At 40.2% G+C, this 13313-nt stretch overlaps 1 protein-coding gene across 1 annotated transcript in view; it reads left to right on the top strand.

Annotated features, from left to right (window-relative positions):
* Positions 1 to 13313, top strand: part of MMP2 (matrix metallopeptidase 2) — a 42567-nt gene that overhangs the window by 14659 nt on the left and 14595 nt on the right. Inside the window, exons 6-9 of the mRNA XM_032773508.2 lie at positions 3774 to 3947; positions 7103 to 7276; positions 8701 to 8856; positions 12095 to 12224. Coding sequence (XP_032629399.1) covers positions 3774 to 3947; positions 7103 to 7276; positions 8701 to 8856; positions 12095 to 12224 — 634 coding nt within the window. The remainder of the gene's footprint in view (positions 1 to 3773; positions 3948 to 7102; positions 7277 to 8700; positions 8857 to 12094; positions 12225 to 13313) is intronic.

The raw sequence follows: 13313 nt of genomic DNA, 5'->3' as shown, positions 1-13313 counted from the left end.
AGGTGACAGAAGCGGGTCCTTCATTTCTGAGGGCATGTCAATATTGTAAAGCACTCTGATGTGCTGCCTTCTAATTGCCCCAAGTAAACCCTGCTGGTGCACTCTGAGAGGTCGTGAGTTCCCATCATCTCAGTGCGCACTAGGTACCTCTTAGAATATGTCAGCACTTACATTGGGCAATTAGAGCTCAGCACATTAAAGCATTCTACAAATCAGCCCCTCTGGGGCACTTTGCTTCACCCTGTAGACAAGCCCTCAGTCTTTCCGCTGACTTCCTCACCTTGCTTTTCCTTCGAGAAAGGATGCAGAGAGAGGAATTGCTGTTGATACTTCTTTGAAATACTAGAGATGCTTTGATACCACAGGGATGATGTTAGGTAGGTAGGTGGACAGATAGACATTCATGCACCTTGGGCTATTTCTGTGCCTAAAATTACATGGGTTAGAGAATTTAAACAGTCTCTTCCAGTGTCAAGGGCAGTTATGATTCTGCACGGCCAAAATGCTGGTGTCAATGTTTTGAAATTGAATTGGTGGTTTTGAGCTGTTTGTTTGTGATGTAATTGTTTTGCAAGATCCTTGAACTGCTATGCACAGATGGTTCTTGTTAAACACATTGTGGTATTGTTCACTTCTTATTCCAGGACACCATTTTCTAAAACCTAGGAGGAATAAATTCAAATAGGGCAGGATTAGGGATTTACATCATGGAGTCTGTTGGGTCAGGAAAGATTTATATTTGGCAGTAGGTTGATCTTTTATTTCTAAAGTCAGTGTCTTTAGTTTTCCTATAACATTATATAACCAGAGAATACATGTGAAATGGTTTAAAACCTGAATCTGCACTGAAGGCTTTTAAAATGCTATTCTACCCAGAAAAAGTATAGGCATTTTAAACACTGTAGGTGCACCTTTCAGAACACCAGCCCAGCTATCAACTAACATATATAGGCAGTGATTCTGCTGAGAATATACGGCCTTGGTTCTCATTTATACTGAAGTCCTTCGACAACATTCTGGTAGTGTAAAAGGGCCTAGGGTATAACCCACCTGAAGACCCCTTTACACTGCCTAAGTGCTGTAAAAGGCTCTTTGTATAAATGAGAATCAAACTCACAGGGTTTGTTTTGTGCCGTGGGCAGGGTAGGAGTAGAGAACTTGTATCTCATTTTGTGGGGCCCATGTGAAGGCCGAACTGCAGCACACACCTGGTGCTCTGGGGAGTGGAGGGAACTGTGTGAAAGTCATGCCTCAGTCCCCCCACACAGCAGTCAGCTCAGAGATATTCAGGGTTGAATGACTTTCCTCCAAGAGTTGAGGGTGTTGCACCCTTCACAAGTTCGACACTTAATTGAGGGCTGGAAATACTGGACCTGATTCTACTCTGACATTAGTGTAACTTTGCATTGACATTACTCCTGATTTACCCCGTTTTAACATCAGAATCTGGCCCTGGATGATGCACTGATGATAAGTAACTGCACCTTTATTTCAGTTCTCTGAGCAAGTGATACACTGTCTTTATTTTTTTCATTTACAATAAAACTCAAAGAGGTTTAAGTTTAAAAAAACCTGTAAGAACTTTGTTGGAATGAGGGACTTTTAGCATCACATATCATTACCCAGGAGCAAATTGAAGAACCTTATTTTGACTGTGTCTTAATATTATACTGACTTTCCATATGATTTTGCAACTTATCCCTGTTCAAACCAATCAAAAATTCTACTCATAGACCAAAGCTGCCAGATCTGCAGCGGGAAGCGGAATGTGTGGCAAATGAGTCATCCAAACAACTCAATTTCGTTTTGCTTTCCAAGTGTCATTTCTCTTAAAAATCTTTCACCAATCAAAATAAAGACTGCACTGTTTAATGTATGTGCCCTGCCTAACTCACCACCAGAATCTGAGACATAAATACTGAGTCAGACACTTGGTTCCAGCTCTGTCACTTTTCCCAGCTCCCCCAGCATAGGGGCCATAGGGGACATGTTAGGGCACTGCCAGAGAGTCTTGAAATCAAGAGGTCCCTGTAGTTGGAAGTGCCCCCCTAGAGATAGGTTCCTAATGTGGCTGATTGCAGGATCAGGGAAGCATAAATATGGCATTAAGCCCCCCTCTCCTGGATCCTGTGTAGAGCATAGCTTGGCCAGACCAGAAGACCATGCTTGCTACATTTAAGCAATAACTTGTTCTTTTATAACTTCTGACCCAGGCCTGGAAGGTACAGAGCATCCTCCCTTCAATGGAACCAAAGCATGCTAACTGGAAAGATCAGATCCTTAATGCCCTAGTCAGCCCATGCTTTAACTTGGAAAGGGAGTCATCTGTAGCACAATATTTTCCTATTCAGCAGTGATGCCACTCAGCTCAGTTAGTCTATAAAGCTAGAAGGGTTTCCATCCCGCCTAAAAAAGCAAATCAAGCCAAGAAACAATGGATATGTAAATATGGCCATCTTGCTGCTTACATAACAGATTAAGCCCAGGGAAAATCTAATCCCACAAATACAAAGTGTCTGTGATAATTTTTTAGTAGTCAGAACTGGCTGAAATATAGAGCTAAAAGTAACATACACCATAAAGGAAAGATACTATGTCCTAGGTGCAACTCTCTCACCCTCTAGATTTTGATGCTCCCTTTAGATGGATACCAGGTCGTTAGCACACACATGCATTACTCATTTTCACATCTGTTTTTCAAAATCAGGCCAAGACCATTTAATTGCCCTTCCCTGGGCCAAACAGGATGTCTGTTATCTGGATCTCCAGCCAAAGCGTTAGTTCTGTGCCTGAACTACAAGACCTTACTTCCCCATTTATGTGGTAGATGATTCTCAGGGACTATAGAAAGCTTGGGAATGTTCATGAGTCACGGAGCTTGTTTATGTGTGGGTGGGTGAGAGGGAGGATGCAAACCTGAACTTTTTAAAGAGGAGCATCTCATGCCTTAAACTATTAACTAGGAGGGAACGCAGGAGCCATGCCCATCTCTCCCTCTTGGTCAGAGGAGTGAAGTTCAGTCTAGCTAGCTTGGATATTTATAGAGTATCAATCACTGCAGCATCAAGTGACTGTTGTGTGGACACTCAGAAAAGTAAAGCCGAGCTATTGAGAAGCTAAAGGAAAGAAAAGTGGGATAGAAAAAATGCCAGGATATGGTCTCCCCTATTTGTATCTTCTATTGTAGTCTGCTGACTAAACAAACAGAGGAATGTCACATAACATGCTCATTAGGAAAATTGTCATCTAAAGTGGGAACAAACCTGTCTACATGTTTAAGATGCTATTTTAGTCACCTCTGTAGCACAGTGTAAATTAATTAGCAAAACACTAAGGAAAATAGATGGCTTCCTGGAACACTCCCTCAAAGCCTTGTTTGAAGCAGAAATATTAGCTATAAATAGGCAGTAGTATATTATGAGGCAGGGTATAAAGGATATATTGCGAAAAACTTGAGCAACTCCATGGACTTCACTTGAGCCATGTTAATAATTATTGTCTCTCTCTGTGCCTCAGGTCCCCCATCTGTGAAATGGGGATATTACTTCCTTTCTCCCACCATTGTCTGTTTAGCTCATGAACCCTCTGGTCTCTTACCATGTGTACGTACAGCACCGAGCACAATGGGCCCTTCATGTTATTTGGGGCCTCTACATGCTGCCATACTACAGATAATTAACCAATTACATTTTTTCTTACCAATATCTAGTTATAATTTATATAATTACTCATTAAAAATATTCTATTTTTTTTCTGTTTCACTTTCACTGCAGCTCTTTTCACGATGGGTGGAAATAGTGAAGGGCAGCCATGCAAGTTCCCCTTCAAATTTCAAGGCACATCCTATGACAGCTGCACAACAGAGGGGAGGACAGATGGGTACCGGTGGTGTGGAACTACAGAAGACTATGACAGAGATAAGAAATACGGCTTCTGCCCAGAGACTGGTAAATAGACATTTGATATGCTGGTCTGGTTTGTCATTGATCTCTGTGTTGCACATGCAATTTTCCATCCTTTAATTGAATAGTTAAAAGTAGTTGAGTTGGGGTATACGTGCCTCTGGATGTGTTGATATTTCCACTTTATTGAAAATGTGTTGATTGTGGCTTCTAGGCACATGCACAATATAACCTGTAGATAAGCCCTTACACAAACCTATGTGTGTGTATATGCAATATAATATTAAACCAAGGCAACATCAGGTAACAAGAATAAAGAACTACTGAATTCCCATCCAACCCTCCAACCCCCAGAAAAAACAAAAATCCTCAAGTCCTTTCTGCATCTCAGGAAAAGTCAGAGAAAATAAAATAGCTATTCAATATGCCTGACCTGTAGGGAGCAGTGCTCTGTCAGACCAAAGGGGAAGTGGATTCCAGAATTCCATTCCCTTTACAGAGTATGCTCTTCTAGCAGTCCCCAGATAAATAAATCTCTGGATTTATCAGCCCAAGTGCTGGAAAATCACTAGGGAGAGCTGTGTAGTACCAATCAGAACTAACCCCTTGAATTACACCCAAAAATGAACTGAGGCCATGGTATGGCTTTTTGCTTCACCACACTAGTCACCTGACTCGCAGTGAATATATCCATTCAGATGTAATCAGAACCACACTTGGAACATTGGACCAAAGCTCAGAGCTGAAGCTTTCCTGAGGTTTGAAAGAGTTTGCTTGTGCTTTTCTAACGTAAGCAAGTCACAAATAGCAACTTTCCCAGATTCCCTGGCTCTTTCAACTTCCAGATGAAAATGGAATTACCTACAACAACAGTCATATATTTGAGGTATACTGTATAGGCCAACCAAAGTATGACCTAAATATGTAAAAACATATGCATCTAAGGTTGCATACAATTTTACATATACCCAGTTCAGATGAAAAAATCTTGGATGAATGCACACAATCCTAGATAGTTTGCCCATGGACATGAGGAATTTGCACAGCTAAATCAAAAATGAGCATAAGCACACATGTATGACTTTAAATTGTAGGTATAAATGTCTACCACTACATGGTAAATGTGGGTAGAGTATTACTTTTTAATATCCCTGAAATATGAGTCACAAATGAAAAAAGCAGTACAAAGGAAATGTGAAACTTAAACAGCCAATGACTAATGATTAACATTTATTTTTTTTATTTTTTTAAAAGAGTGTTTAGCACAGTCAAATTTAGCTTAAGAAATATGCCTTTACGAATTTACAACATACTAGGAAACAAATTGAAAATTATCTCTTCTCTCCAGAAGAATGATCTTTCTGCTTTCTTGACAATTTTAAATGCTTGTTAACATCAGTCATTACTACACAGCGTGTCACAGGAACAAAATTAGTTTAGAGGATTGTATAACTTGGCAGGAATCATTTTTCTGAGATACAGATGAGAAGCACGGTTACTCATTTAAGCTGCCTATGATGGTTCAGCACTCTTGGCACTTAATAGAGCCAAGGTGAAGCCACCAAATGTAATGAAACCAAAACTAAATGTAAGCCTAACTCTGGAGCAATGGCTGGCTCTGGATGAACAAACAGATTAAATCCATTTCCAAGCTTTTTAAAATGCCATCTCTGTTTAAAATAGTACTTGGAGTATTTTGATTGGTTGCTAATTATTTCTGACTTTCTGAGCCATCATTACTCTTAACAGCAAAAAAGGATCAAACTTAGCATAACTGGTAATGGGGACACAGAAAACTCTAGGAGAAGGATAAATGAGCAGGAGAACATTGGGACTAATATACTGAAATTCTTACACAAAATCTTAACAATAACTAGAAGTAGTTCATACACTTACCTGTAAGGACCCTCTGTTTGTTTTTTTGGACAGTACCTAGCACAGTGGGGTCCTACTCCAAGACTGGGGCTCCAGCGTGCTCTGGTAATACAATAATGACTAACTTTTGAGCAGATGAAGAAGTTACTACACAATCAGCCTGTTGTGCTTTGCATTTGTTTATTGTTTACATCTGGTTTATGCAAAATGCCAATCTTCTAACTGGTCTGGTTAGTCTTGATTCCAACTTTCTATGGATTTACAGCAAATATAGGAGCTCTTTCCAAATTATGGCATAAATCCCCCTATGCCATTTAAGCCCAGTGATGCCTCGGTACAGTGTGTGTGGAAGTGGAATGACCATATGGCATTGGTGTAGATTCTGCAACTCCACAAAGCAAACCCCAAACCCTCCCATATTTAACACTCCTATTTTCACAGTGTGAAAGTCAGTACATCCTGCATGGATCCCGTGCTATCTACATGCGTTCTGGCTAAGCCACGCTCCTGCACTGTGGCTACTCAATATCCTTCATTCCAACCTTGAGCCACAAATAGGGGGTACAGTTCTTCAGCATCCTTTCCATGATGGTTCTGACCCACTGGCCATATTTTGAAGTGTGGGTGGATATAGTAGAATAGAAAGACAAAAAGCGATCTCCATGAGTACCAAAGGTAGAAATTTTACTCCATAGCATGTATCACATATAGTTTATATCCTTCTCATTAGATTAATTTAAAAATCACTGATTTTAAATTGATCCTTTCTATCAGTACGCCTTGACCGTCTCAGTGTGCAAGATCTGACTTTTTGACTCCTCTAAGATCTTTTTTGTCCTCAGAAGCTAAGTAAACTTCAGTGTGATACTTCACAATCTGCTGATATATAACAAAATTATAAGTTTCTATCAATAAATCTACTCATGGAAGACAACTGAAAGCATTACCAGAAACGATCTTATTAATTAGGCTAATACCAGTTGTTTATACCACTTTGTTAATCAGTTCCCCCTCCAATTCTAAATGCCATTGAGCTGCAGTAGAGTAACTGCTTCTTTCAGGTAGTTGCCAGTTGCAGTTTTTGTCTTTAGCTTCTGTGGCTTCAGCAGGAACAATTAGACTTTCCCTTGCTTTTCCTCAGTTGCAGGCAATTTCCTTTTCAAACTGTCATTTTCAATGACAGTTTCCGTGTTTGTTACAACAGTTCAGATTTTCCAGTTGCTTTCTGGGCTTAGGTATGATTTAAGAGAAGGTGATGTCAGTTTTATGTCACAAAAGCTGGTTAATTCTCTATGTATTGTATTTAAATATTGTTTTCCCCATAGCAATGTCAACGGTTGGTGGAAATTCAGAAGGAGCTCCTTGCGTATTTCCTTTCACCTTCCTTGGCAATAAGTATGAATCCTGCACAAGCGCTGGACGTAGTGATGGCAAGATGTGGTGTGCTTCCACTAGTAACTATGATGATGACCGCAAATGGGGCTTTTGTCCAGATCAAGGTAACACAGTTTTTCAAACAATAACTTGAAAACCTTTAACAATGTGCATTACTCCCGCCTCTGTTTCGGGCTAACCAATGATAGAAGAACATTGACCAAAATGCTGTGAGTAATTGATGTAATTGGCATTACAGCCAGGATAAGTTTGGACCCATATTTATAATTCATGTACACTTGCATTACTTTCCCTAAAAATTTGGGAATGCATATTTTACTTTTGAAAATAAAAGAATACTCTCAGAGTACATTTGGTGCTCAAAGTTAGGTTTTGGAAAAAGCTTGTCAAAATAAATACATTAAAATGTTTGCATGATATTTTTAAAAGACAGCAAAGGAAACAGGTTTTTAATCATAAATGTTCCCCTAAAGCAGTGGCGGGCAACTTGTGGCCCATGGGCTGCAGGTTGCCCACCATTCTCAGAAAGGGTTAGCAGGAAAAAAAAAAAAAAAAGCCCCCCACAAAACCCCACAATTCTTGAAAAAGTGGGGGAAATATTTTTTTTAATAAATTATTTTCTGATTTTAATTATCTTTGGTGTTATTTGTAAATAAATTAGAGATGTTTTTTAAATGCAGTACTTGCAACATTTACCAACAATTGCTAAATTCAGGTATCTGATATACAGAAGCATTTTTCATTTTTTTAGAACAGGAAATAACTGCTATATTCAGACACTGATTTGGTAACTGTTGATAAAATGCTGCCCTTTCGTAATACGGATGATTTTCCCCCTATCAGTAGTACTTTAACCATATTGAATTAATGACCTCCTGTACTAATAAGGATTATGGAGGTGACGATTGGGTGTTGACAAATATATACTAGAGTCTAAGATGGCAGTACAAAAGTACTAGTGACCTAAGGTCGGTTTTAAACTCAGAAATTCAGAGGTGAAAGGCTACTGCACTAATCCTAGGCCTCCTCCTGCCTCATCTTATCTGCAACTCAAGCAAGACAAATAATGAAAACAGCAATTTTGTAAAAATAAAATAAAAAAACCCTCAATAGAGCCATATATCCCCTGGATGGTTTGTAATGATTGAACGCAAGATTCAAGGTCCAGATTGTGGTTTAATTCTTCCATGCTAAATAAATCAAACATGTCACTTGAACTGCTTCCTTCCTTCTCAGAAGTACTAAGTCAATATTCAAGGGCAGTTTACATGGGAGACAGTGAAAATATATGAACGAGTCAACTGTACAATAGGATTGAAAAGAAACCTTTGTCTAATGACATTTCCTTAGACTTGGCAATATACATGGCATGTTTATTATTATATGAAATTCCACATCAAGCAATATCTATTATGGGAATTTTTTGGTGGAGAGAGGAGGAGTGGCAATTTTATGGGCCTGGGATAATAGGTGCAGTATATCTTTGTTCAGATACAAGCAACCTGTGTTGACTCATTGTGGTGTTCAGGTTACAGTCTTTTCTTGGTTGCTGCTCATGAATTTGGCCATGCCATGGGACTAGAGCACTCTGAGGACCCAGGAGCTCTTATGGCTCCAATCTACACCTTTACCAAGAACTTCAGACTGTCCCAGGATGACATTAAAGGAATCCAGGAACTTTATGGTAAAGTATTCATCGTTTATCAAAAGTACAGGCCGACCTAGTATTTCCAGATGCTATTATAAATAATGTGCACATCTGAGTAATTAGAGATGCAAATTTCCATTTCCTTGCCTGCCTCACTCAAGATATTGTTAGTGTTCCTACTTCCTATTAATGGCTCAATTCAGTAACAAGCAGCCACTTACGCTTCTGAGCTGTGAAAGCCCCAGAGCAGCAAAGGTTAATCCCGTATCTTTAGGTGGAACTTTCAAAGGCTCTCTCTCTCTTTGGCTGTGAAACGCCATGCTGGGAATTGTGGGATACCCGCTCTGTAACATGGAGTCCTTAACTCGAGGGTCATGATCAGATGTCAGGGGACCATAATCACCTTGCCCTACATATTGCTATCCTGACTAAATGACAGAGGGCAGTACAAGGGTCCTGGTATGGACCCTCCCCACTCTAAGCACTGCAACCCTGGGGGAGAGGAGCTCTCTCATTCTCCCTGCCGCAGCCGCAGGGCAGGAGGAGTTCTGTGTCCCCCACCAAGCCCCGCCCCCCAGTTCAGGAGAAGCTCTCCACTGCAGCCCCAGGGTGGGAGGAGCTCTCTGCTCTCTTCCCCCACCCGCTTTTTTTTCTATTAAGATATTTCCTCCTAACATGCAGTGCGCAATTTCAGTGAGGTCATACACATATCCCCGTAACTTGAGATTATGGATGCACATGCACCTACTTGGTTTGCACATGTTTCCCCATAAGGTTAAGGAGCCCATACTCAAAATGGATTAAAGGTACAGTTCATTTACATGGTGAACACGTGGCTGTTTATTTCTTTGCATATGATGCATGTGCATGGGTTGATACAGTTTAATGTGTATAATGTGCCCCACACACACACAAAGCAGTAACATTTAAATTCCTGCGCACACCCATGTCGCTATGGGAGATGTGCATGCATAGTTCTGGGCAGAACCTGGGCCTAACATGGGGGTAGAGACTTTTCCCAAGGACAGTGTACTATCTATCATCAACCAGAGAAAACTTCATGCCAGATATTAAGCTCTTCATTTAGTCTTCTGGAAGCAATGGGGTGATAGAGGATAATGGCTGGGTATACAATTTTCTTCTTCTGACACCAGCTAGGGAGCTCACTCTTTTAGCCTGTAAAGGACATTTAAGTCTATACTCCAAAGGCCTTTTTTGTCTAAAAGCAATGCAAAGAGGGTAAAGCTGTTTCACAGATGGAGACACACATGCCCTCTTCAGCCTCGTATTATTGTTTTCAAATAGGGATGCTTCAGGTGAGCAATTCTACCATGTTCATTAAGGAGACACTCCCTAGATTTAGAAGCTGGTGATTGCTGGCGGTGGTTAAAATGAAAATAAATTGTGCTGGAGGGACAAGTTGCTTTTCATGAGTTTCTTGTCTCCACTCTGCTCAATGTAGTGATTATTCTCCACATGATAGATGTTTCTTGTTATTTCCTGATAAGTTTCAGAATGATATGTGAATAATAAGCCTCCTTACCTGATTGATTTATTGATGATGGACCAGAATTTACGAGTATAATGTGTAGTGTGTTACCTCTATCACCGTCCTATCAATCAGCCCACGATTTAGGCTGTACAACAGGAGAAACAACATTTGCAGATAATGTGTGGAAGGTGATATCTGTATATACCAGATGTTTCTGTGGGGAAGAAGAGGATATCAGATATTTGTATTCTGTGTTCATCTTTAATATTTATTTATTTTTCTCTAGAGATCATTTTAGCATATATTGCATGGTAGTGATTTTATAACTTTGATCAGTTAAAATCCATTCAGTCTATAGACTTCCTAAACTACCATGTACGGATGAAAATATCACTGAAAATTAGACTGCTGAGCAGTCTGAAAGGATCATATCATTTCTCGGTTTTCTAACTGCATCACTTCTTATTACTGGTGCCATGATTCTGTAGTTCTGGACACCTTAGGAATGCTAATAATAACACCAAATAATTACCAGATATATGTTCTTTATTCAAAAAACTGACTTGGATATTCATTTTTTCCAATTCCTGGGCTCTTTAATTGAAATTATTTAATCATTTGTGTAAAGTCTGGAGAGCCCAACCAAGACTGGACCTCACTGTGTGAGGTGCCGCACATAACATGTAAAAAGTATCCCTGCTTGGAATATTTTACAATCTAAATAGACAAGACAAAGGGATGGAAGCAGAAAAGGATGCAGCATACTACCAAAAGATTGGGAAGGGAGACACAGTAAGATTAAGTGATATTCACAAGTTCGTAATTAAAAGATTCTGGAAGAGCTCAGAATGTAACCTAAGTCTCTTAAGTCACAGCCCTAAGGCTTAACCAGAAGACCATCCTTCCTGCCTCTTTAACTAATTGAAGTAATACTTTAACTCAAAGAACTTTTCATTTTTGTAAACAAACTTGTCTTTTGCTTTTGGAATTATTGTTCATTACACATTTTCTAGCATTAGTCAGAGCTACATCAAATCAGCTGGAGTCACATTTTGTTTAATGATGTAAAATCACCTGATTGCTAAGGAGCAGCCAGATGCTACACTAGGCAACGCAGCCACGGCCAAATAACAAAACAAAATAAAATCCAACAGATGGCAAAGTGCATGTTTTGAAGAGAACATTTTGATTCTTAATGAGGGAAGAAAGGCAACAAATGGCTCAAAATGAGTATTTATGACTTGCACACTATTAGCAGACTGGAAAAACTGCAGTACAAAAAGCTGGCATGTATAGTATTCAGAATTATCTGCACATCAGTTCAGATACCATGGCATATGCTGTTTTAAGAAACTTTAGTTTGTTATATCTTAAACTATCCCATCACTGGGCAAAAAAATTCTCAAAGTTAATAGCTGCAAATTGCTAACAAAAATTATCTGTCCTGAAAATCTTCCTGACTAAATAGACTAGATCAACTATGGGTAGGAGAGAAAATACAGGCACGTAGAAATGACATATCTTGACAAAGCTCACACAGCAGTCTAGTGGCAATGCTGGGAATAGACTACTCTCACCCCAAGACTTTCTGAGTCCTAACCTAGGGCCCTGTCCACTGAACTACACAGCCTCTGAAACATTTTCTAATTTCCATCAAATATAACCTCCAAAACAACTGAAGTGATTGTTTCCCTGAAATGATTTATAGCAGTTTGGGGTCTTCACATTATTAGAACAACAATACACGCAAACATTAGAGTATAAATCTGTTCTTCGTTGTAGGAGGATCCACTGATTTTGGGCCAGATCCAGTTCCAACACTTGGACCAGTCACCCCAACGTTATGCAAACAAGACGTCATATTTGATGGTATCTCCCAAATTAGAGGAGAAACGTTTTTCTTCAAAGACAGGTAAGTGAGACACATTGGTTAGTGATAAGAGGCTGCCATAAAAAAAACGGAGAAAAGTTGTTTTCTCTTGCCACAGAGAGCAGGACAAGAGACAATGGGTTCAAACTACAATATAGCAGATTTAGATTAAATCTCAGGAAACAATGTGAGAACAGGAGGACAACGGAACAGATGCCTAGAGAGATTGTGGAAGCTCCTTCACTGGAGGTTTTCAAAAGGAGGCTGGAGCCATCTGTGGATCTTGGCAGAGGGTTAGACTAGATGACCCTTGTGGTCCCGTCTTACCCTATGATTCTGTGATTACTTGAAGCAGAAAGAGAGTTTGTGGTATACTGTCAAAGCAATTCTGTAAAATTCTGGTTGAAAACTGGAATTTCCATCCAAGGGAAAATCCAAAATTCTGAACAAACCAAATGTTCTGTTTCAGAACAAAGTGGAAATGATGAAATTTCTCATGGAAGGGAAATCGCAGGGGGCGGGAGCAGGAGGGAGGGGCAGGATTTAGAAATAATCTTGTTTGTTTGTTTAAATGACAGGAAGCCAGGAATCTACAAGTCTCAGGATCCTCAGATTTTCCCAGGCTCTCTTCTGCAGGTTTGGGAGGTTTGTCTAGAGCTGAAGCTACCAAGGGCTTCCAGACTCCCATCTCTGCAGTAGCTTGGGCTCTGCCACAGGGAGCCTGGAAGCTCTGGGGTCCCCAACTCAAAAGACAGTCTGCATAGCAGGGATGCTCCTAGAGCCACTGGCATTGAGAGCCTGGACTTCTCAGCAGCACGCTAGGCAAGGTGACAGGAAACCAGGCAGGGCTCCATTGGAACCCACTTATGTTTTGCCAGAAGATCATTGAAACAAATATATTTCTGGGAAATAGTTCCGTTTTGATGACTCAGTAATGAAAAAACATTTAGCCAGAAAACTCCCAACCAGCTTCAGTTGGGGGAGCATAAACAACACTCTTGTGCTCCCCCCTGCCTCTCCATTGCTCGGTTACACCAAGCATTCTCTGGCTATAGCTAAGGTGTATGTGTGTGTGTGTGTGTGTGCGTGCGCGCGCGCGTGTGTGTGTGTGTGTGTGTGAGAGAGAGACTC

Source organism: Chelonoidis abingdonii, chromosome 19, assembly GCF_003597395.2.
Source record: "Chelonoidis abingdonii isolate Lonesome George chromosome 19, CheloAbing_2.0, whole genome shotgun sequence".
Lineage (NCBI taxonomy): Eukaryota > Metazoa > Chordata > Testudines > Testudinidae > Chelonoidis > Chelonoidis abingdonii.
Note: the sequence above shows the minus strand (reverse complement) of the source record. Positions and strands in the feature narration are given on the sequence as shown.